The sequence below is a fragment of the Candoia aspera genome, chromosome 2, assembly GCF_035149785.1.
Source record: "Candoia aspera isolate rCanAsp1 chromosome 2, rCanAsp1.hap2, whole genome shotgun sequence".
Classification (NCBI taxonomy): Eukaryota; Metazoa; Chordata; class Lepidosauria; order Squamata; family Boidae; genus Candoia; species Candoia aspera.
In genome coordinates, this window is record NC_086154.1 from 155,849,998 (window position 1) to 155,870,646 (window position 20,649).

The 20,649-nt window shown below is 46.8% G+C and overlaps 1 protein-coding gene across 1 annotated transcript in view; it reads right to left on the minus strand.

Moving 5' to 3' along the window:
• Positions 1-227: 227 nt before the first annotated feature.
• The window catches only part of RASAL3 (RAS protein activator like 3), a 31,464-nt gene continuing 11,042 nt past the window's right edge, over positions 228-20,649 (minus strand). Inside the window, exons 3-19 of the mRNA XM_063294467.1 lie at positions 18,973-19,088; positions 18,578-18,656; positions 16,107-16,186; positions 15,412-15,500; positions 13,371-13,476; positions 12,673-12,771; positions 11,572-12,114; positions 11,106-11,250; positions 10,352-10,496; positions 9,261-9,497; positions 7,413-7,614; positions 5,778-5,881; positions 4,582-4,882; positions 4,066-4,188; positions 2,615-2,814; positions 1,802-1,877; positions 228-835 (exon numbers count right to left, since the gene is read on the minus strand). Coding sequence (XP_063150537.1) covers positions 755-835; positions 1,802-1,877; positions 2,615-2,814; positions 4,066-4,188; positions 4,582-4,882; positions 5,778-5,881; positions 7,413-7,614; positions 9,261-9,497; positions 10,352-10,496; positions 11,106-11,250; positions 11,572-12,114; positions 12,673-12,771; positions 13,371-13,476; positions 15,412-15,500; positions 16,107-16,186; positions 18,578-18,656; positions 18,973-19,088 — 2,726 coding nt within the window. The 3' untranslated portion in view covers positions 228-754. The remainder of the gene's footprint in view (positions 836-1,801; positions 1,878-2,614; positions 2,815-4,065; positions 4,189-4,581; positions 4,883-5,777; positions 5,882-7,412; positions 7,615-9,260; positions 9,498-10,351; positions 10,497-11,105; positions 11,251-11,571; positions 12,115-12,672; positions 12,772-13,370; positions 13,477-15,411; positions 15,501-16,106; positions 16,187-18,577; positions 18,657-18,972; positions 19,089-20,649) is intronic.

A 20,649-nucleotide genomic window follows, 5' to 3' on the forward strand; every position in this document is an offset into this window, starting at 1 on the left:
CATCCTAGAACAAACTCATCCACATGCTAATGAGGCATGCTGATTTGCTGGGACCTCCAACAATTTGTCTATTATGGGGGGTGGGGGGGACTATTTCCCTGACCAAGCCACAAGTACAGAAAAGAAGAGGTGCACATGAAAGGGTTCTGGCCCTTCTGGTAGCCACAATACAAACAGCCATGGAGATATGGAGTCATCTAGCCAGATTGGTGGACGGGGGCGGCGGGCAGCGTGTCTGTGTGTGTCCTCAGCCAGCCAACTGGAGGACCACATGTTGCCAAGCTATGGAAACTCTTCCTCCATGGGCTGGGGATTATCTGGAAGGGAAATTGTCTTCCATTTTCTCAGAGAAAACATTTTCAAGCCAAGGCATCAGGAATCAGCTTCAGCCTGCTCCAGTATCAGGCTGGCAATGAGAAGGATGCTCTGCTGGGAGGATACGTCCCCAGCAAATGGTAAACGAGGTATCTTTGGATTGGAAGCTGCAGCAACGGTTGCCTAGCATTGGGAACTAAGTAGAGAACGTAAAGCGCAGGAGGTTGTGGCATAAGACCCGTTAGAGCAATGCTTGTCAATAGAAGACAGATTTTTCCATCATCTGAGTTCCCTGCAAAGCATCCACGGGCAGGGTGTCATACAAGATCTGCAAAGGACGAGCCTGCTTTGGATTCAGGGATGCCAAGAAAGTGGCTTTCCCCTTCTCAGTCCTCTTTATCCACACAGGCCCTGAGAGTTGTTGCAGTAACATGGTTGGCTATCCTCGATATCCCAGCATCTGGCTAACAGCATGGAAAAGCTGGTCATGGTCCCTTTCCATTCTGGAAAGCTGCTGCTCCTGCAAGATAACATGCTAGAGAGAGTCAGTCATATCACACCACTTCTAAATCTAAGGCAAGTTAATCCCAGGAAATAGTGTTACCTCCTCTATGTGCATAATAGGCCTAATAGTGCATAATATGAAGAACTCAAGGACAAAATCGAGCACAGAAGCACTGTCTACTTGAAACTCTCCCTGGAATACAGCAATGGCATCTGCAAAGGTGGGTCAAAAAAAGCAACGTGGTGGATGTCACAGTGCTAACTCCACCCCTTTTGTATGTGCATGCAAGGTCAATGCATATACAAAAGGGGCGGGGCTTGCATTGTTTACCCTGTCTGCCATCTTCTGTTTGACCCCCCTTCCGCAACACTGCCACCCAGGTGGGATGTAGCTAGCTAGGTGCTGTCTTTTCTGCCTATTTCTTGTATTTCAGAACCTTCTTTCTGTTATTTATATGACACACTTCAACAGCATTTGCACAGATTGGACCCCCTTCTCCAGGAATACAAAAAGCTCCCTTCAAAGTGTGAATATGGAGCTCATATAAAAATTCAAATGGATCAAAATTCCTGTCTATCCTAACCAGGGACATCTGGGGAGAAGGAGAAAGAGACAAAAAAGTCAAGATGGTGGCTTCAGCTGAGCACATATAAAAGAGGCTGCAAGATTCCTGCAGCCAAGGAATCAAGGACCTTGATTCCTTGGCTGCAGATGCATCTTGCCTTTTTTGACACATACACCCCATGGATGCCTCTGGTCCAAACCAATAATTCATATCTTATCTTAATGAAACAAGATGTGTGAGAATTGCACATTGGGGTACGTTCTTCCTTCACCACATGAGATACTATTATTTCCGGAGTACACATTAACTTTCTGCCTGCCCTCTTACCATCCCAGAACCAAAAGATTCCTCTTCCTCTTTCTCTCCTTAACCACAACATTGTCCAAAAACTGGGAATGGCTCTGGAGGGCTCTTACCAGATGTTTGGCCTTCTCCTCACTCACTCTCAGCTTCTCATGATCCTTCTTCCAGCTGGCCTCTACGCTGGACACCCTGCAGAAACACAGGAGTCAACTCTTCTACAGATCTGACCCCCAATGGGATGTGGTTTCAACCTCCCTCCACATTCCCTACAAGTTAGCCACTGACCCTCACCATTCCCCTGGCAAGAGTTGGAGGCATGATAAAAGACACAGTAAAGACAACAAAACTGAGAGCTAATGAAAATTAGAAAAACAACGAGAAGTTCATATTAGCCAATTTATACTTTTTGTGTATATGACAGCTTTTCCCCAATCTCATACCCTCCAGATGTATAATTCAGCCTATATGAGAGTTATTCCTAGTGGCACAGTCAGTGAGGTACCTCATCAACTTTGTTTTCCATTGCAAGGACTGTACTGCCATGCCCGTTCGTTTGTTTCAGCCCAGCAGGAGACTTCAGCAGTGGATCATGGCTCAGACCAGCTGGCTTTGCCATGGGAAATGTCATGAAAGATCAGGCCATGGGTGCTTACCTCACTTCATCAGCCCCAACCGTTTTTTACTTCCTGCTAGGCGCCTTGGAGTAAGTGGGTTGGGCCCCAACTATGCCCTGCTGGATTCCCAGACAGGAAACCTGGGCGGTTCTCTTCCTCAGCCCCTGCCCTGGGACCTTCACTGCCTGGCAATCTGGTACTCAGACTGTGGATGGGATAAAGATTCCCATGGGACTAGCAGCCCACCCCCCAAAAACATTTGGCAGGTGCTACATCAAAACTACCTTGCCTCCTGTTGCTGGCTTCTCCTACCTGCTGCTGAGCTGTACCAGGCAAACTTCTGTCTCCTCTAGCCTCTTGCCAAGCACCGCTTCTCGTTCTTGAAATCTGGCCTGCTCCTGCAGCAGCTCTTGATTCTGGGCAGACAGTGACTTCACCTGCTCCTCCAGGAACTGCTGCTTCTCCCTGGCCGAACTCAGCTTCATTTGCAGCACTTCCATCTGCCTTGCATACTGGGGGGAAGGAGGGAAGGGTCAGTACTGAAGCTTTCCTACGAGGAGCACCCCTGGGCCGCTCTGCAAAGGGGGAAGGAGTGGGGTGAAGAAGGGCAAGGGCTCAAGACTAAGGGAAAGCTACGCAGGAGCCAGAGAAGATCTGGATAATGGGATTCTTTAGTCTCTTCTCATTATAATTGGGGAAGACTTGCATTCTGAAGTCTTAAGAAAGCACTGGCATCAGTTGACAAGATAACTTTAGCAATAAAGATTTGCCGAAGCAGGGGAGCCTCAGTGTTGCATCCCAAAGTCCCCACTTTGCCATTCAAATAAGCAGGAGAGCTACACATTTAGATTGTGTTGACCCATTATGAAATTGGAGCATTGAGGATTCTCTTTCCTAGTTTCATCTTCCCCCGATTAAGGGGAAAATCTGTAGTATAACACTCTAGACCAGTGTTTCTCAACCTTGGCAACTTGGCTGGCTGCAGAATTCTGGGAGTCCACACATCTTCATGCTGGCTGGGGAATTCTGGGAGTTGAAGTCCATGCATCTTCAAGTTGCCAAGGTTGAGAAACACTGTTCTAGACATTGCTTTTGTGTGAAGTTTCCCTAGTGAATCAGAATGGCTCCTACTAGCTGTGGTTTGCAGATGTTCATTACTGTTGTTGTCATGATTCCTAACAACAGGAAAATATTTGTTTCACTTCTTCCCCCACTACAAAACTAAAGGGGAAGAACTGGGAAACGTTAACAGTTAGAAGCATGATCTCCAAAACAGAAGTATGACTGAGGCCATTCCCTGTATTGTCCACCGCAAAAGGTCAACTGCCACTTACACAGCAGTCTCAGTTACATACCTGTGAATGCATACAGTCTCTTTCAGGAAAACTAACACGCAGCCAACTGCTATTTCTCGAAGTTGTTTTACAACATGTGGATACTGACCCACCGAGTCAATATCCCAGTGAGTTTAAGGCTCATTGACCAAGCATCCACAAAGAGGATGAGCCACCCAGAGTCATATCTATGAGATGGGTAGCTATATAGATTGGAATAATAAACAAACAAACGGTGGTAATTCATTACATTTCTGGAACTATATAAGCCCTTTTAAAAACATTACTTCTACTAGATCTATGTATGCAACTTTCAGTGGTGCACATTCTTTTCCATCATCTTTTTTGTGGATTTTTAATTAGGAAAAGATTAACCCTAGGTAGACATCCTAGCATGTGGGTGATCCTCTGAGGAGAAGGCTCCTATACCTGTTCCAGGGGCTGCATGGTGTACAGGCAATTTTGCATTGCTGATGCATCCTCAGAATGTCGTAACCAAGGCACCGAGGGTTTCTGGGGCAGCGATACAGAGGGGTGGAGCTTTGAGCACCCCTAGAGCAGAAGAACATAATTTGGTGAGTTTTAAGGAGGCCATGAATCAGATAAATAATTACAGAGACATGGAAATAGTTCAACCCACTTTGAATACAGAATGTCCTATAAATGGAGCCTCCATGCTGGAAAACTAGGAGGAAAATCAGGAAACCATCCCGGGTTTCAGAGCCCAGATGGAGAAATGTTGAGGAAGCCTGAATAGTGGACTTGAGCACGTCCTCTCTGTAGAACTGGAGAGAGACTCTGCTCAGTCTTCTTATGGAAAAGGTTTTCCTTTCGGTTACATCAGCAGCCTTCCAGGAAACTGGAAGTGGACTAAAGGGAGTTGTGGGCCATCAAGACCACATTTAAATACAGTAGTTGAGTGGCCCAGTCTAGAACTCAGCTTACCCGGGATGCCTTGTTGATATCACCATTGTACAGAGAGGAGTCATAAGGCCGAGGGCTGCGGTCCTGATTCTCAGCCACACGCTCTGCGCTATCCTGCTTGGGAAGACGTCGAGATGCCTTGCTCTGGGCTGGGACGCTCTGGGTACGCTGTACTTTGCTCCTGGTTTTGGTTTGATGTAAAGGAGGTTCGTCCTTGCCTCTGTTCTTTTGGATGCTGGTCATGGACTGGCTCTTGATCAGAGGGCTGTACTTGTCCAGATCCCGTGGTGGCACAAACCCTAGTTTCTCTTTTTCAGAGTGTCTGAAACACAAAGAGTGAGGTGTCGGCTGTGCAAAAGATATAATAAACCAGAACAATACATTATAGTTCAGAGGAGCATAATAATTCAGAGCAATTCCAGACTGAGTCTTCAGACCTAAAGTTGACCCACATCTACACCTCCTTATGTCGTGGTGCAAAACTTTCTCTCATTCTGCATGATGGCTTCTCCATCCCATTTCCTTAGCCCAGAGTACTTTGAGGGCAATTTCTGTGTGCTGTCAATCTATGGGCACAGCCAGCTGGCCACATTAAAGTACAATCCACCAGTCCTTTAATTGGCAGAAAAACATGCCAGCATAAAATCTGCTGTCCTGCCAGTGAAGCCCTCTTCTGCTAGAGTAACAAAGTTCAAGAGTGGTTTTGTCCTTACAGTTTTAAAGTGGGACAATTAGGAAATGGAACAGTGGATTCCCCCAGTGTTGTTTCCCCTCTCTCCGGGCGTCACCTGCCAGCAGCAAAAACAGCTACCAATCCCTCTCCTTCACATGTGGTGGGTGGGAACAGATGAGTGTTAGACAAGTGCTTTGAACGGCGGATTTGCTATCTGCTAAGTTGCCAAACGGGTCACAGATACTGCAGGGCTACTCCACATCTGTGACGTACCAGTCAGGCCAATTTTGAACAGAACCCTAGTGGGTTTTTGGAAGGTTGGGCTAACAAGCGCAGAGGAGGGCATGGAGGAACCAGGTGATAACGAAGCGGGCACCACAGCACTACATGGTGGCCATGACCACAGCACCCAGAGGTAAGCCACTGAAGTAGGTCAAAGGGCACCCCTTCCCCAAAGTAATAAAAGGGGGGGGCAAGTGCCATGTGAAATTCCTCGTCAGCCCCCGCAGGACCACGCACCACCTTTGGCGCTGCCATTCATTACCTCTCCTGCATGTGAGGCCCAAGTAGGATGGAGACAGGCACAGGGGTTCCCTCTTGGATGGCACGGAGGATTGCGGGCAGAGGCTGCAGTCTCTCCTGGGTCCGCTTGTAAGCAGAAAAGCAGAAACGGTCCACATAAAGGACTTGGCCAGGCTGATGGCAGAAATTGCTCTCAGTCTGGCCAAAGGCTGATCCATTTCCTATCCTTTGCATTTATGCATTTACACCCATATATACTTATTTACTTATACTGTATATTTAAACTCACACATACAGACTTGAACATACTGCCTTGGGCAATTTGCCTGCAGAACAGCCTTCCCTCCCTCCCTTGTAAACCTTATTGCAGACACCCTCTCCTCACAGTTGATCCCAGCAGCATACACACACACGTCCTACTCAGATGAGGAGGGACCATCTTGGGCAGTCTCCCAGCTACTACAAAGGTGACTGGTAGGCTGTCAATTGCTGATTTTTTAAAAACTACTTGGAAAAAAAAACATATTAGAGGCCTAATCAGGGTCAGCATCACTGCAGAGGGCAGCTGAGGAGAGTTACCCACCTCCACCCACCTTCCCCCATTCTAGAGCCACATCAGGATAGGTGTTGTTTATTTGCTCAGTCGCTTCCGACTCTTCGTGACTTCATGGACCAGCCCATGCCAGAGCTTCCTGTCAATCGTCAACACCCCCAGCTCCCCCAGGGACGAGTCCGTCGCCTCTAGAATATCATCCATCCACCTTGCCCTTGGTCGGCCCCTCTTCCTTTTGCCCTCCACTCTCCCTAGCATCAGCATCTTCTCCAGGGTGTCCTGTCTTCTCATTATGTGGCCAAAGTATCTCAGTTTTGCCTTTAATATCATTCCCTCAAGTGAGCAGTCTGGCTTTATTTCCTGGAGGATGGACTGGTTTGATCTTCCTGCAGTCCAAGGCACTCTCAGAATTTTCCTCCAACACCACAGTTCAAAAGCATCTATTTTCCTTCTCTCAGCCTTCCTTATGGTATTGGGATAGGAGAGAAGTGGAATTCCCAGAGCAATCCCAAGGTTACAGAGAAGCACTTCCTGTAGGGGGCTCATTCTCGGGTATTCCTCTAGGTTAGTGTAGGTCCCAAGGCTGTTTTAATGAATCCCCTGTAACCTGGTGCTGACTTGGTGTTTCCTCAACATCCTAAAGCCCCCCTTTATCCAATTAAGAGTGTTGTGCAGACACAGCCAAGCACTAGCTTTTTCTACTCTCATGTATCCTGTGTTCCTAAATTCACTGTTGGGTCTTCTGTTTTCCCTTCCTCTGATCCCATTTGCATGATATACAAATGCCGTATGGAATAAAGTTCCTGGTGTGCAGCAGGCAGACAACAAGGGCTCAAAGCCAACCCCAGAAGACTTTGACAATAGCGTTTGAGACAATAGTTGGTGACCTGAGCCCTAAATTTTAACACCTAATGTTAACACCTAAATATGACAAATATGACAAATAAAAAATAAATAAATTTAACACCTGTTTCTGTATTGTTTCCACAGGTGAACAGGTCCAACCACTGTGGATGATGTGAAAATGCTTGTGTGGCATCTTGCCACGAGGGGGCAGGCTAGTCTAACAAGTGAGAATCCCCTCTCCCCAGGAGTAGCTGGTACCTGTTCCAGAGTAGAGAAGATGTTACAGAGCAGGGAGTGAAGGATGGACAATTCCAGGGCCAGGTCAATAGAGTCATTATAGGCACTCAACGGTATGGTACTACCAGGGCTTGAAACACTGCTGAGAAATGATTTCATGGTATCCCAGTTGCGCTCGAGAAACTCATTCATGAAACTCATGTAGGCCTCTTTTTCCCCAAACCTATGGGAAATGAAATACCACATCAGTGCCACTGAGGGAGGTACAACTGAGCCCTCTAGATCAGACATCAATCCCTTTTGCCACTGGTACTGCTAGCCAGATGAAGGACTTAAAACACTTCCTGCTGGGACAATCCATTTTATCTTCCTGGATGGGGAAGTCAGTTGATCCCCCTGTCCCACAGGCAGCCAATGCAATGCTTAATATAAAGCTGCCCAGTTCTTATCTTCTGGTCCAATAATTGGACCATGAGATAGTCCCTGTGCTTTCAGCTTGACTCCCACCTTTTCCTGTTTCAGCTTGACTCCTGCCTTCTGAGCAGGTGGTGTCATGGGCCCAGCAGAAATGCCAGGGGAAAATATCCTGCATACTTTCAGGTTTGAGAGCCCAGAGCCAGCCTGAAGTGTCATAATAAAGTTTGGAGGCCTTGGATACAGATAAGGCTTTACAGAAAGGCTCGGAGGGCATCTGAGTTCTCTCTCTTTTTCCAAGGCATCGTGATGGCTCTGGAATTGGGCCGAGAACAAAGTTTGGTTCCCAGTCCTGCCATAGGGTCATTAGCTAAGCAACTTCTCTCTTTGCTCTTAATCCATAAAGTAGGCTTAAACAGTGATCTAGTTCAGGGTTTTTGAAGCTGTATTCTGCAGAATCTGAGGGTTCCATGGGGGGGGAGGGGGAGTGCCCTCAAATGCAGCCAGGGCATCCATAGTGGAAAGGGCAGGACTCATTCTCTCCCCACCACACACAAAAGCTGCAACCGCTATTTCGTGGATCAGGAGTTCTGGGAATTTTTTTAAATTAATAGATTTTGTGGCTGAAAACATTTGAAAACCCCTGATAGTTCCTTATATGGCCATTCCAAGCCTAAGAAGAACCCAGCTGGATCAGATGAAAGTCCTATCTACTCAGCACATCTTTAATGCCGTGCCAACCAGATGTTGATGGGAAGTCCCCAAAGCAAGGACGAATGTAGTAAGTCTGGTTTTCTGATTCTGAGGTTCTGCTAACCCCACATTCTGGATGTAGCAGGTGCTATTTTTTTCTCTCTCCCAACAGCACTTATGTAGATTTAAAGGACACTAGAGAGATTCATGGACAATGGGGCCAAAAATGGAAGCAACAATGTCATTATAACTGCACTTACAACTCAGTCACATGGAGCTAGGCACACCTTAGCACAGCTCTGCAAAGACTCAGGGCAATGGGTTATTGTACATAATATCATTATTAACATGTGGGAGACCTCAAAGGTACTGGTTGCCAATGAGCAACTTCTTATTAAAAGGAGAGGAAAAAATGGGAGTGTCATTCTTCTTGTAATTATTTTCCCTACATTCCCCCTTTAAAAAAAAGTGTTTTCCTGAAGTCTTGGACCGATATTAGTTACGACATTTTCCTAAACTGAATTTCATTATGTGGTCCATTATGTTGAACAATGAGCATATTTTTGCTTTTGCGTAGTTCTAGACCGTTGTAAAGACTGCTGCCTGCAAATGCCTTTTCAAACTGCTCCTTCTTTTGCACCTTCCACACATGCACACATAATGTCATCGCTCTGATTATCAGTGGGCTCTTTTCCTTGGGACAGACTAGTTTTTACCTGACATCAAGCTTCTAGAACCTGAGCTAGGGACTTGGTTACTTACGTGGTGAAATTGGCTAGATTCTGAATAACCTTGGCCACCAGGGTGAGGGTGCGGGAAGTGGTGTCATCGGGGTATTTCTGTGTGAGGCCGAAAAGGCTGGGGGACATAATGGCCGGGCAAAGGAAGCGTAAGAATAGAGAAGCAGAGACAAGTCGCTGGCCAATGTCCACCTTGCCCCGCAACTGGCACACTTCTTGCCAGGCTGTGAAGATCTCACTAAGCTCGACTGGAAAGGAGCTGCAGAGAGAAAACAGACGATGGGCTGAAAGCAGGCCTAAAGGCATGCCTGTGACTACCAGTCCAGGCAGTTGTTACAGCCAGGTCTCCTAGCTAAGCGATCTTGCTTGGATATATTGAGTTTTGTCTCAGAGCATGCTTGGGTCTGGATGTAGTGACCAACCACAGCACTCTGCCTATTGCCAGCCCAGGGAATGAGCTCAGGAATATCTGCAGATCCCATCTGCAGCCAACCTAACTTATTACTGCAGAGTCCCTTTTGCATAATCTCACATGAAGGCGAGCTGCTTACACTAAGATGCGATGGACTTTAGTAACGCTGCTGGTTCTCAGGAAGGAGGGAGCACATGCCAAGGAGGGGAGCAAGATAAGAGAAAACACAGTCTGGAGTTGGACAGTGGGAAGACTAAGAGGTTCAGAGTAGCCCCACCCTCAAGCCTCCCAGGTTATTTCCCCTTAGTTTAGGTAGAGCAGCTTAGTCTGGCAAGATTCTGTCTATACAGTGTGAGCAAATAAAGAACTGCAGTTTGGCTGGATTGCTTCCTTGCTGTTCTTGGGCTGGGCCTGACAAAGGTAAGAGAGGGGTAACCCTCAGATGTGCAGAGACCCTCATTATACTTAGCTTTACATGCTAAACCTTATTCTAGCAGACAGCCCATTTTTCTCATTAATTTGGGCCTGCAGGCTGCCAGCTAGATGGACCATAAATGATCCCAGATTAGACTCTTCTGGCCCAGCAGCCCAGAAATCCCTACCCAAAGCATCTCCAGAGAGCAGCTCTGACTTTCCTGCAGTGGTGGCAGGAGGGAAAGTTCCCTGACCCATCCTGAGGCTGCCCTCAAGTGCACACTCACTTGCTGGACATAGCAATCCTTCGGAAGACCTCTTCGCAGAGTTGCTGCAGATTGTTGCGATTGTCAGCCAGGTCACGGGGAGGGCATTTATTTGGGTCCACTTCACAGCAATCCTCCAAAAAGTTTGGCTGGGTTACAATGTCACCTGTGACACAATCCCCCATAGGTTTCCATTAGGTAAGGGTTCCTCAGCCTTGGCAACTCTAAGCTGTGCGGACTTTGCTTTGCTTTGCTGGCTGGGGAATTCTGGGAGTTGAAGTCCGCACAGCTTAGAGTTGCCAAGGTTGAGGAACCCTGCGTTAGGTGACAGGCAGGGATGGCTGTAGATGTGACTCTGTAGCTTCCAGAGCCACAGTTCTGGGTCACAACCCACAATGGTATTTCTAACGTAGTTTCTTGCCTCTAACTAGAAACACTCCCCGGTTCTTTGATGAGCCTATCATTGCTTATGAAGGACATAAGCAATTATAGTCGCATTCTAGCAATATCAATCATGGATTCAGCTAGCTCTTCAGAGCCCTTCTGAACTGTAGAACAACCAAAGGAGTGGGAGATGATTGCTGTAGTGAGACGTATATGGCTACTGTCATCTTTAATCACAGCTCACAGTTCACCTTATGAACTGAATAACAATTACAGGCAGTAACACTCTGTGCATTGTTCTTCAGTATTATAAAGCGGCCTTAACTTATTGTTCCTAAAAAATTCTATACTCTTACTCTTCTGCTGCCAGCCAGCTTCTGATTTAACTTACGTAAGGTGGCCAGCAGGTATGGGCTTCCCACCAGCTTCATGTATTCATCAATGGCCTTGGTGGCAAGTGTGTTTTCACGAAAAATCAAAGCTTCCCGGTCATCAAAACGGTCCAGCTCAGCTATACCCAAGTCGATGAGAAAGTCCTGCAAAGCAGATGGGGAAAGGGTCACTAGGATAAATCCCATCCTGTTCTACTCCTGCATTCACATTTAAATCCTACTTTCCACCCAGGCTCAGGATGTTAGGGAAAGGGCAAAATGACACCGGTTTCTTCTCCTGTGGACCTGAGAGCCACCTTGGCTGCTAAAAGAATAATTCTACCACACGAGGCGATCTAGCAATCAAACAGCCCACGAGGGAAAAATCAGCACAGCAGCAGGAGGAAAACTCTGATGATGAATCTGAGTATCAGGTTGTTTCCCAGGACCTAAATGTCAGCCTGCCTCTTAGTAAAGAACTGATACCTTGGCTTTGCCTGTGCTTTGCAAGACCCGCACTAGGACACCCATCAGCTCTTCCTTGTCCCTGGCACTGAGGCTGGGCTCCAGTGCAGCACACAGTTCCCGATAATGGAAAGTGAGATATTCAGCAAATTCTTTGTACTGTACAATGGGCAACACTTCGATATTGCAGTATCGTCCTCGTAGCCGAAGGGTGGGCATGTTTGGCTTCTCTTTGCCCAGTGGGTACCATCTCTCCAAAGGCTGGCGCACAGCAGCCAGATCCTTTAGAGGAACAGACATACTGGCAATGGGGCTGTCCTTTGGCCACAGCCCTTCTTCTTCCTGTACCAGGCAGACCTGGAGTTCCACAACTGGTGGAAGAGTCTTGAGGTCAAAGTGCTCGCCCCAGAAGAGAGTTCCTACGGGGCTGGCTTGCTTGGCTGTTGTGCGGGCATACAGGGCCCCATCCAATTGGAGTTCACAGTGGTAGTGCTTCCTGGGAGACAAGTCTCGGGCTTCATATACCCAAAGACTTAGCCTGCGTTCCATCCGTTGGCAGTTTTCCTGGAAAATGGATACAAGGGACAATGTTAAGAAATGGGATTGGATGCAAAGCAAGATGTGCTACAGCTCACCCAGTGTGGCACCTTCCCGATATGTTGGACTGCAAGTCCCATGAAACCCATACCTCCACCATAACTACTGAAGAAAACTGTGTGGTAACACATGAAACTGTTAGGTATGAAGGTGAATGAATCTTCACAAAGAAAAGGCAAGAAGCAAACAGGATTAGGTCCAAAGTAGATGAAAGATCAAGATCAAGGATTTGCTGGTAGGAGCAGGGGGCAGACAGACAAGTGGGTGGGACTGGAGGGGAATAGAGGCCTGTCAGTGCTTACAAGCAATGCTAACTCTTTATGACTCCTTGGTCATAAAGACTAGAAGTTCTGCTTTGGATGAATGACCGAGACAAACACAGAGACCATGGCGGAAGACAAGCAAGGAGGATTTTTACAAGGGAAAGACACAGGGAGAAAGAAAGTGAATTTGGTGATGGTGGGGAGAGTTTTCTATGAAAAAGTATGTCCATATAATGAATAGCACAAGGCAAGACTGCTGTACCATACTGGGCTGGACAGCTTGACGCAAGTTCTCCATCCAATGGGTTCTCTCAGCAGCAGATGGGCAGGTAAAGCAGTAGCGCCTCCCAGCACTCAGGACCTAAGAGAGGAGAACTCAGGTTAAGGCATGCCGTGGACCAGGCTGGCCTCTTCTCTCATTCTGGGGCAACAGTTCCTTTGTCAGGACTACCAAAATGCGGGAGCAGCTTTAGGCAGTTGAAACAGGTGTTATGAAAGGGCATGATTCATTACTGCTATATTTTTGACAGCCACGTAAGAAAAGGGGTTCATATAAGATATTTGTCTTGAGACACCAGGCTAAGCTGGCTTGCCTTGGCTATCAGAGGGCAGAGGACACCTTTTGTTTATCCAGCTCAGGCAGCAAAATACTTTGGGCTGCAGCTGCCCTTTGTCAAAGGGTACACAAGTAAAGCCTTCTGCCTCTTTTATAGACCCTGATAGCTAAGAAAATAACTTTCTGCAGTCCCCCATCTAGCCAGGACAGTTTTACGGATGAATGGCATATTAACAGGAGGTTGAGTTTCAACCTGAAGACAGTTGAATCTCCAGGACTACTTGCAGAATATAGGCTCATGAGTGATCAGAACCATTATTTTATTACTGAGTCAAGTGATGAAAGAATATATGTGAAAGTATAGCTATTCTCCTCCATCCATACAGGATGGGGGAAGTCTGTACCTCAAAGCAGTACTGCTCTCCCACAAGGCTGCTGTGAAGTGGTCGGATCAAGACATCTTTCTCATTGCTCAAGTCCAGGGTGAGAGCTGGGCCAGGCAAGGCCTCTCTGTAGGGAGCAACAGAAAGGCCAGGCCAGAATAAGAAATAGAAAGTGTCCATGAAGTCCAGCCCAATTGCAAAGACTAATCACTATCTGGACACGTTGCTATTCAGAAATTCTTTTCAGGTCATCAGCTTAGCTGAGGAAGTTACTGTAGGCCTGTCCCTCCTGCCAGGATTAGCCCAGAACTGAGTGAGACTCCAGAGGAGGAGGAGGAACGCTGTTGTCTGTCCAAGGACTCAGGGTATTCTACTAGAGTTAAACACCAGCTTTCCCAAAACCATATCCTAGAAAGGAGGCTTTGCTTCAGAATTCAGAGCATCGATGACCCATTCTCCTGTAGACCTGCCAGGATCACCTTTAGAAACAGGCGCATAGGCATGCCTGAGCAAAATCCAAAGATGGCACTTTAGACCCAGAGGTGTCCAAAGATGAGGAAATGAGGAAACCTCATGTATTCCAGATCAAGGCCCTGATGGTAAGCCACAAATGAACTCTGAAGCAAACTCTGAAGCCAATCATTTGGGGCCAAGCCAGAGCCGAAACAGCAGATAAGCTTGCTGTGCTCCCTGTGTCTGTCTTGTTAGCTGTGCCCCTGCTGTCCTGGCTGCTCTACCAGACAGCACCTGAGTCAGGGCCGCAACTAGGGTCTGTGTCACCCGGGGCAAACATGGATTCCACACCCATTTTGGCACCCCCTGCACTCATTTTGGTGTCCCCCCCAGCGCGGCACCCAGGGCACATGCCCTGCTTGCCCCCCCTAGTTGTGGCCCTGGCCTGAGTAAGTGGAGACATCTGGCTAACCTCTTAGAACCTAAGCAGGGTTGGCTCAAGCTAGAACTTGCTTGGGAGACCACCTGGAATTCCAGGGCTGTTATCTAGACTGGAAAGTTGAAAAACCATCCTGGAAGACTATAATGGTAAAGTGCTTCCATAATGCTGCCAAGAAAACTGCATGGATGGAGTCACCTTGATTCAAGGGCATCTTTACTTTTACCAGCTAGTTCTTTGGCCTTTTCACATGGCTGAATTTTGGACCAGATGTCAGGAGTGGTAGGAATGGGACACACTGGCAAAAAAGTCACTATAAAACAAGTTATACCATCTATCCAATCAGCTAAACTTGCCCTTGAAACCATGAGTTGCTGCAGGATAAAGTACTTTTTTAAAAATTCAACCATTCAATAGTGGGGAGAGCAGGGAAGCCTGGCAACTTATCCTTCTTTGAGAGGTCATACTGATTCTTGACATTTCTCACCCATATCTCGAATCTCCCTAACAGTCTTCTGCAGGCAGCATTTTTATTGTGTCTCGATAGTGCTCAGTTAGTCCTCCAGGCATGAGAAGCCCTAGGGTCCCACTGCTGGAATATCAGGGATCCTGGGGGACAGCTATGAATGCTAGTACCACAATCTGCCCTAAGCCAGCAGTAAACTGGTGGTAACGATAGAGCAAACACAGCTCCTTGGAAGAGCTTTCATGGCATTTTAACCTCTCAGAAAGACATTGTCCTAGCAACCTTTTATATGCCATAATAGTTATGAATGGTTTATAAAAAGATGCTTTCAGTCTTTGTTCTATTTTCTCTTACACAATCCTCCAATATTTTTCTCGGTTACAAAACCTTCAGCTCTTTCATTTTGGGATGGACTCGCAGTCTTCCCCAACTACTGCATTTCACATCAAATCCCACCCCCCACAAGCCAGTATGGCCCATCTAGAAAGCACCAGATTGGGGGAGTCTGGATTAAATGAGTGGAAGCTCAGAGAACAGACAGATAACATTTTGGGGCCATAACTCAAACTGGTTGTCAGGATACCAGCTGAAGCACAGAGAAAGGGTTGAGCCCATCACACCTCAACCAATATGTTCAGTAAAATAAAGTGAATCGAGAAAGAGGCAGACAAGATAAGGCAATGAGAATTCCTGTTAGAGCCTACCTATTGCCATTCACAACAGATTCACCTGAGGAGTCAGTCTTAGGGTGGGCCCGTCCCTTCCGATCTCTGAAGCGTTTCCAAAGCAGCCCCTGGAAATAAGAGGAGAAAGAAGGAACGATTATGAGGATCCCCTGCCCTTGGGGCATGGGGGCATAGCTGAAAGAAAGCTCGAAGTCTTTTGGCCCAGTGTTCTTCCAAGGTTCTCAGCCCTTCACAAGCCAACCTGGGCAATGTCTCCCAAAGCAGAATGTCTCCGCAAGATACTTGCAGAGCAGTTAAGACCAATTGATCCAAGCCATGTTTCGTAACCAAGGACAGCACCTCCCCCAAATGAGTGTCCCTCAAGGCCTCCAATATTGATTTTGACAGACTTTAATGTGGGGAAATTTGGAGGTGATACAGCTAGACACAAGTGACTGAGCAAGCAGGAGGAGAGATGAAGCAGGAGGGGTGCAATGATCCACTATGACGGAGGGAGGACAAGAAAAACATGGCAAGCTGCTATAACTCTAAAGTAACATTCTTACAACAGGATTTTTATTCCAGATTCTGGGACACCTGGGGAATACTAAGCTAGGGAAGGCAGGGCCACAGAGAGATCCTGAGAAGCTAGGGCGTCATCAAGAGAGTGCCTTCACTTGACCATCTTGCCCTGCCCTTCTGGTACTCTGAGATATACCACACATCTTTTGTACCTTCACAGTGCCAAGCTGTGTGCCAGAGGAAGCATCCTGGAAAGCCTTTTTCTCAGGAGTCTGTCCTTCCATGGAAAACTCTGCAAGAACAAAGTGAATTAAATGGAAGTCAGATACAGCAAAATAGCTGGGGGACAAATGAATTATAGAATCATAGGGTTGGAAGAGACTTGGGAGGCTTTTCTAATCCAAAACCCTGCCTGGGATCCTTGTCCTTATACCAGGATAATTATACCCTGATCCTTATACCATCCCCAACAGGTTTACCAAGCTTTGCTTGAAAACTCCATTGATTGAGCACCTATGGCTACAGGAAGGAGGCTGTTCCACTTCTTAATAGCTCTCATACTCAGAAAATTCTCCCTTGCTTCAAATTTGAACCTCCCTCTTTAAAGCTTCTACCCATTGCTTTCTGTCCTACCTTGGGTACTATGGAGAATAAAGCCACACCTTCTCTTGTAATAGCTCTTATAGTACTGGAAGACTGCTATCATGTTTTCCCTTAGCCTTCTCTTCTTTAGGCTAATCATACCCAGTTCCTTTAGCCATTCTTCATAGGATTTAGCTTCCAAGCCCTGCTCTATCTTTGTCACTGTTCTCTGCATTCTTTCCAGTTCCTCAGCATCCTTCTGGTATTATGGCAACTAGAACTGGGTGCAGTATTCCAGGTATGCTGTGACCAGTGCAGCACAGAGCAAAACTATCACTTCCCATGATCCCAACAGTATATTTCTATTGATGCAGCCCAAGATTGCACTGGCTCTTTTGTTAGTTGCAGCACATTGCTGGCTCATGTTTAATCTGTGGTCTATTAGGGCATCTAGATCCTTCTCACGAGTACTACTGCCGAGACAGGTACAGCCTGTTCTGCTACCTAAGAGCAAAGCCTTAGCTTTGTTGGCACTGAACTGCATATTGTTAGATAAGGCCCAACGTTCAAGTCAATCAAGATCCTTTGAACCTTGAGCTGGTCCCTCCCAGCTCTGTGGTATCTGCAAATTGATGCGCATCCCTTCTATCCTCTCATCTAGAGTCATTTATGAAAATGTTGAAGAGCACTGGGCCCTGGGGGACCCTACTGCTTACCTCCCTTCCACTAAGGATCACATATTGAGGCTGGTTGTTCAACCAACTGCATATCCATCTAGTACTGCAATGGGATCATCCATCCCACATTGTTTCAATTTATAAAGAAGGAGGCTATAGCCAACTTTATCAAATGCCTTACTGAATTGTAGGTCATTGCATCCACAGCATTCCCTTGGGTTACCACTCTGATCACTTTGTGGAAAAAAAAGCAGAAAGATTTCTCTGGCATGACCTATGTTTAACAAACCCATGCTGGCTTCTAGTGATCACCTTGTTCCTCTCTAAGTGCTAGCATTGTTTGATTATCTATTCCAGGATTTTCTTAGGTACCAATGACTAGCTTGTAGTTTTCCTGAGTCTACTTTTTTCCTTTTTTTAAAGGATAGGAACAACATGAGTTCTTCCCTAATCTTCTGGCACTTCCCCCACATTTCTCCTGTCTCAAAGATGACAGTCAATAGTTCTGAGATCACGTCTACCAGTTCCTTTAGCACCTGGGATGTAATCGATCTGGTTCCAGAGACTATAATGGGTCTCAGGTTTTGTACAGACACTCGACTTCCCAATCTGTGGCCCCTTGAATCCTGAGGTGCTATCCACACTTCCACTGAAGGGCTCAGATTTCACTGGGACAAAGAGTAGATTTAAACCCCATGAAACTCAGACCTGAGCATCCTAGGAGTAAGTACCCCATCAAACTCCATGGTGCTGGCTTCAATGTTGGATTAGTGGTAGGAGATAGAGGGAACAGAGGGACAGCCGAAGATCAGTTTTTGCTTTCTAAAAGTTCAAGCCATGGGAATATTGATCTCAGTCTCGAGATATGGAAAACCAGGAGACTGATATTTCCATGCATTTTGCAGTTTCTCACCTCTTTGGGTTTTAACTGGTGTGCAAGTTCCTAACAGAAGCCTTGGCTGGAAACTTTGGCTTTTGCCACCCCATCCACAAGAAACCCCCGTTTGAAGAACCAGTAATCTATTTACACTTGAGATATGATGATCTACTAGGAGACCAATAGATCTATCTCCTGGTAAGTTGTCGTATCTCAAAAAGAAAGAAAAAGGAAAAAAGAAGACATTTAGTGAGGGTCTAAAATGGCTAGCTATGTGGACTAAGGTGCTAATCCCCAGCCAAATGTCTGGTCATTCTTGCAGCCAGGACAAAATGGCAGTAGCGTCACAGGGCCCAGCAGTCCTGCTCTGTGCCATTCAATACGCTTAAGCCATATCGGATATCAGTGATAGCATGGATGAGAGAAAAGAAGCCAAAATTAAATACAGCCATCCCCTTCTTCATCTCCAGTCAGCTGGTCAGAAGTATATCCTAGGGATGTGTGTATCTGTGTGTGTGTGTGTGTGTAAAGGAGGGACAACACTCACTATTCTCCTTACCTGGTCGGAATACCGAGTTACTCTCAGAAACAGAACTGCTGGTTCGTTTCCGGTTCTCAAGCAGACTCTAAAACAGAAATGAGAACACTGTAGGCAGATTCACTGCATTGTTGTTGTTGTTGTTGTTAATCTAGCCTCAACCCCACACCTTCACCTCTAGCCTCACCCCCTCATGAGCAAAATAGATCTGTCTCTGAGGCAGCAGTAAGAAAGGGCAGCACTTTCCAGGAACACAGTGGCTTGGGCAGTGGGGGGATGTCAGCCTGCCACAGCGCTCTCCGGAGGAAGAGATGCTCCTTGACAGAGCTCAGTGCCTGTACTGAGCATCCTCTGATTCCCCTCCTCACCTCCTCTTGAGCTCTGAAGGTCAGAAATGCCCTCACCTCCTCATCTCTACCCCAAAACAACAGCCGTCCATCCTGCAGAGACACGTTAGCCACATCCCAGGGAGGAGCACCAGGAACCATGCTTGGAGTCACCTGGACAGCAGAATCATCACCTGTAGGAAGGAACATGTATACAGTGTGTGGGAGAGCTGGAATATGTCTCTGAGCTTACCAGGATCAGACCCACAACATATGATACAGAAGAGTGAGCACTTCTCACGTTTTTCCTTCCCACTAAGTAACTACAGCTGATCATGGAGCCTTTTCACAGTGGCCCAAGCGTTCTTTGTTCTCTTTTTTGTTCTTTGTTCTCCTCCCTTTGCGAGCTTTTGTTCACATGTGCCAGATGTTCAGGGGTATGTTCTGCTCTCCTAGGAATCTGGTCACTTATTTCTTTTGGCAGACTCAGAGGGTGGCACCCTTGAAACAGGGAATCTGAGGCACTGAAAGATGTGGGCGTGGGGTGCAATAGGCTTGTCAACTACCCATTCAGTCAAAATGAGATAGGAGCAACCAAGGCCCCAGGGATAGGTTCTGGGATGAAATGGAGTTGCATCTGTAAAGCAGAACCAGCCCAGGGATGTGGGTTTTTTTCCCCCTTCCCTCACACACCTGCCATCCTTGCATATGATGCTCCATGTGGTCTGGATTATCAGAACTGAATCATGCATGGCTAGTGAAGCAGGAAGAGCTAGACTGGAGGGACTTTTAGCCTCCTGGGGCCAACAACAAGGCCTCTCAACAGACTGGGCGGAAACAATACTGGCAAGAATAGAACACTGACAGTTTGGCTTCATGAGGTCACCAGTGCTAAACAAAGGCACAGATCTGCAGATGGAGGGCTTTGGAAGAGGAGGACAAAGTAACCTGGAGTGTCCTTAGCCTTCCTTGTCTGCTGCAGCCCTTCTCTAGCTAGCTGGGATTCTCTGGAAGGCAGCTTCCCTCAACTTGGCACGCTTCAGATGCATTGGAGCACAACTCCCAGCACCCTGGGAACACCATAATGACTGGAGCAAGCGGCTTTGTAGACCAAAACATCCAGAAGGCAGCAGATTAGAAGATACTGCTTGATATTCATGCTGAAGTGCAGGGAGGACTGGAGGGAAAAGAGGGAGTGGCTGTCACACTCCTGACCCTCAGCAGACTCCCGCCTGCACTTGTATTTGCTGTGCAACAATAGGGACCAGGAGCAAAAGGGGCTGACAGTCTCCTTGTCAGATGAAGAAACCAAGAAGTGGGTGGAGAAAGCTTCGGCTGCCACCTGCAGACACCTCCAGCTGCAGCCAGGGTTAGAACCAGCTGAGGAAGAGCAGGGCTGTGCCCCATTTTACGCATCTTATTTTTGCAGTATTTTAGCTAGTATATGTGTCATTAAAAGAATCCCAGGGCAGGGAACAATAAAAAATGAAATAAAATTTTAAAGAGGAGGAGGAGAAAGTTCCCTAAAAGCTTTATTTTTAAAACTCTAATATGGTTAAACATACTAGCACTTAGAGAAAGCAAATGCAGTTCTAGGCTGCCTCAATAGATGTACCATTTCCAAATCACAGGAAGTCAGAGTTCCACTGTGCCAGAGTTTACTGAGTACTGAACACCACGTTTTAAGAAAGATTTAGAGAAGCTATCAAAGGTTCGGAGAAGGGCAACAAGAAGGAACATGCGTGGGACTGGAAA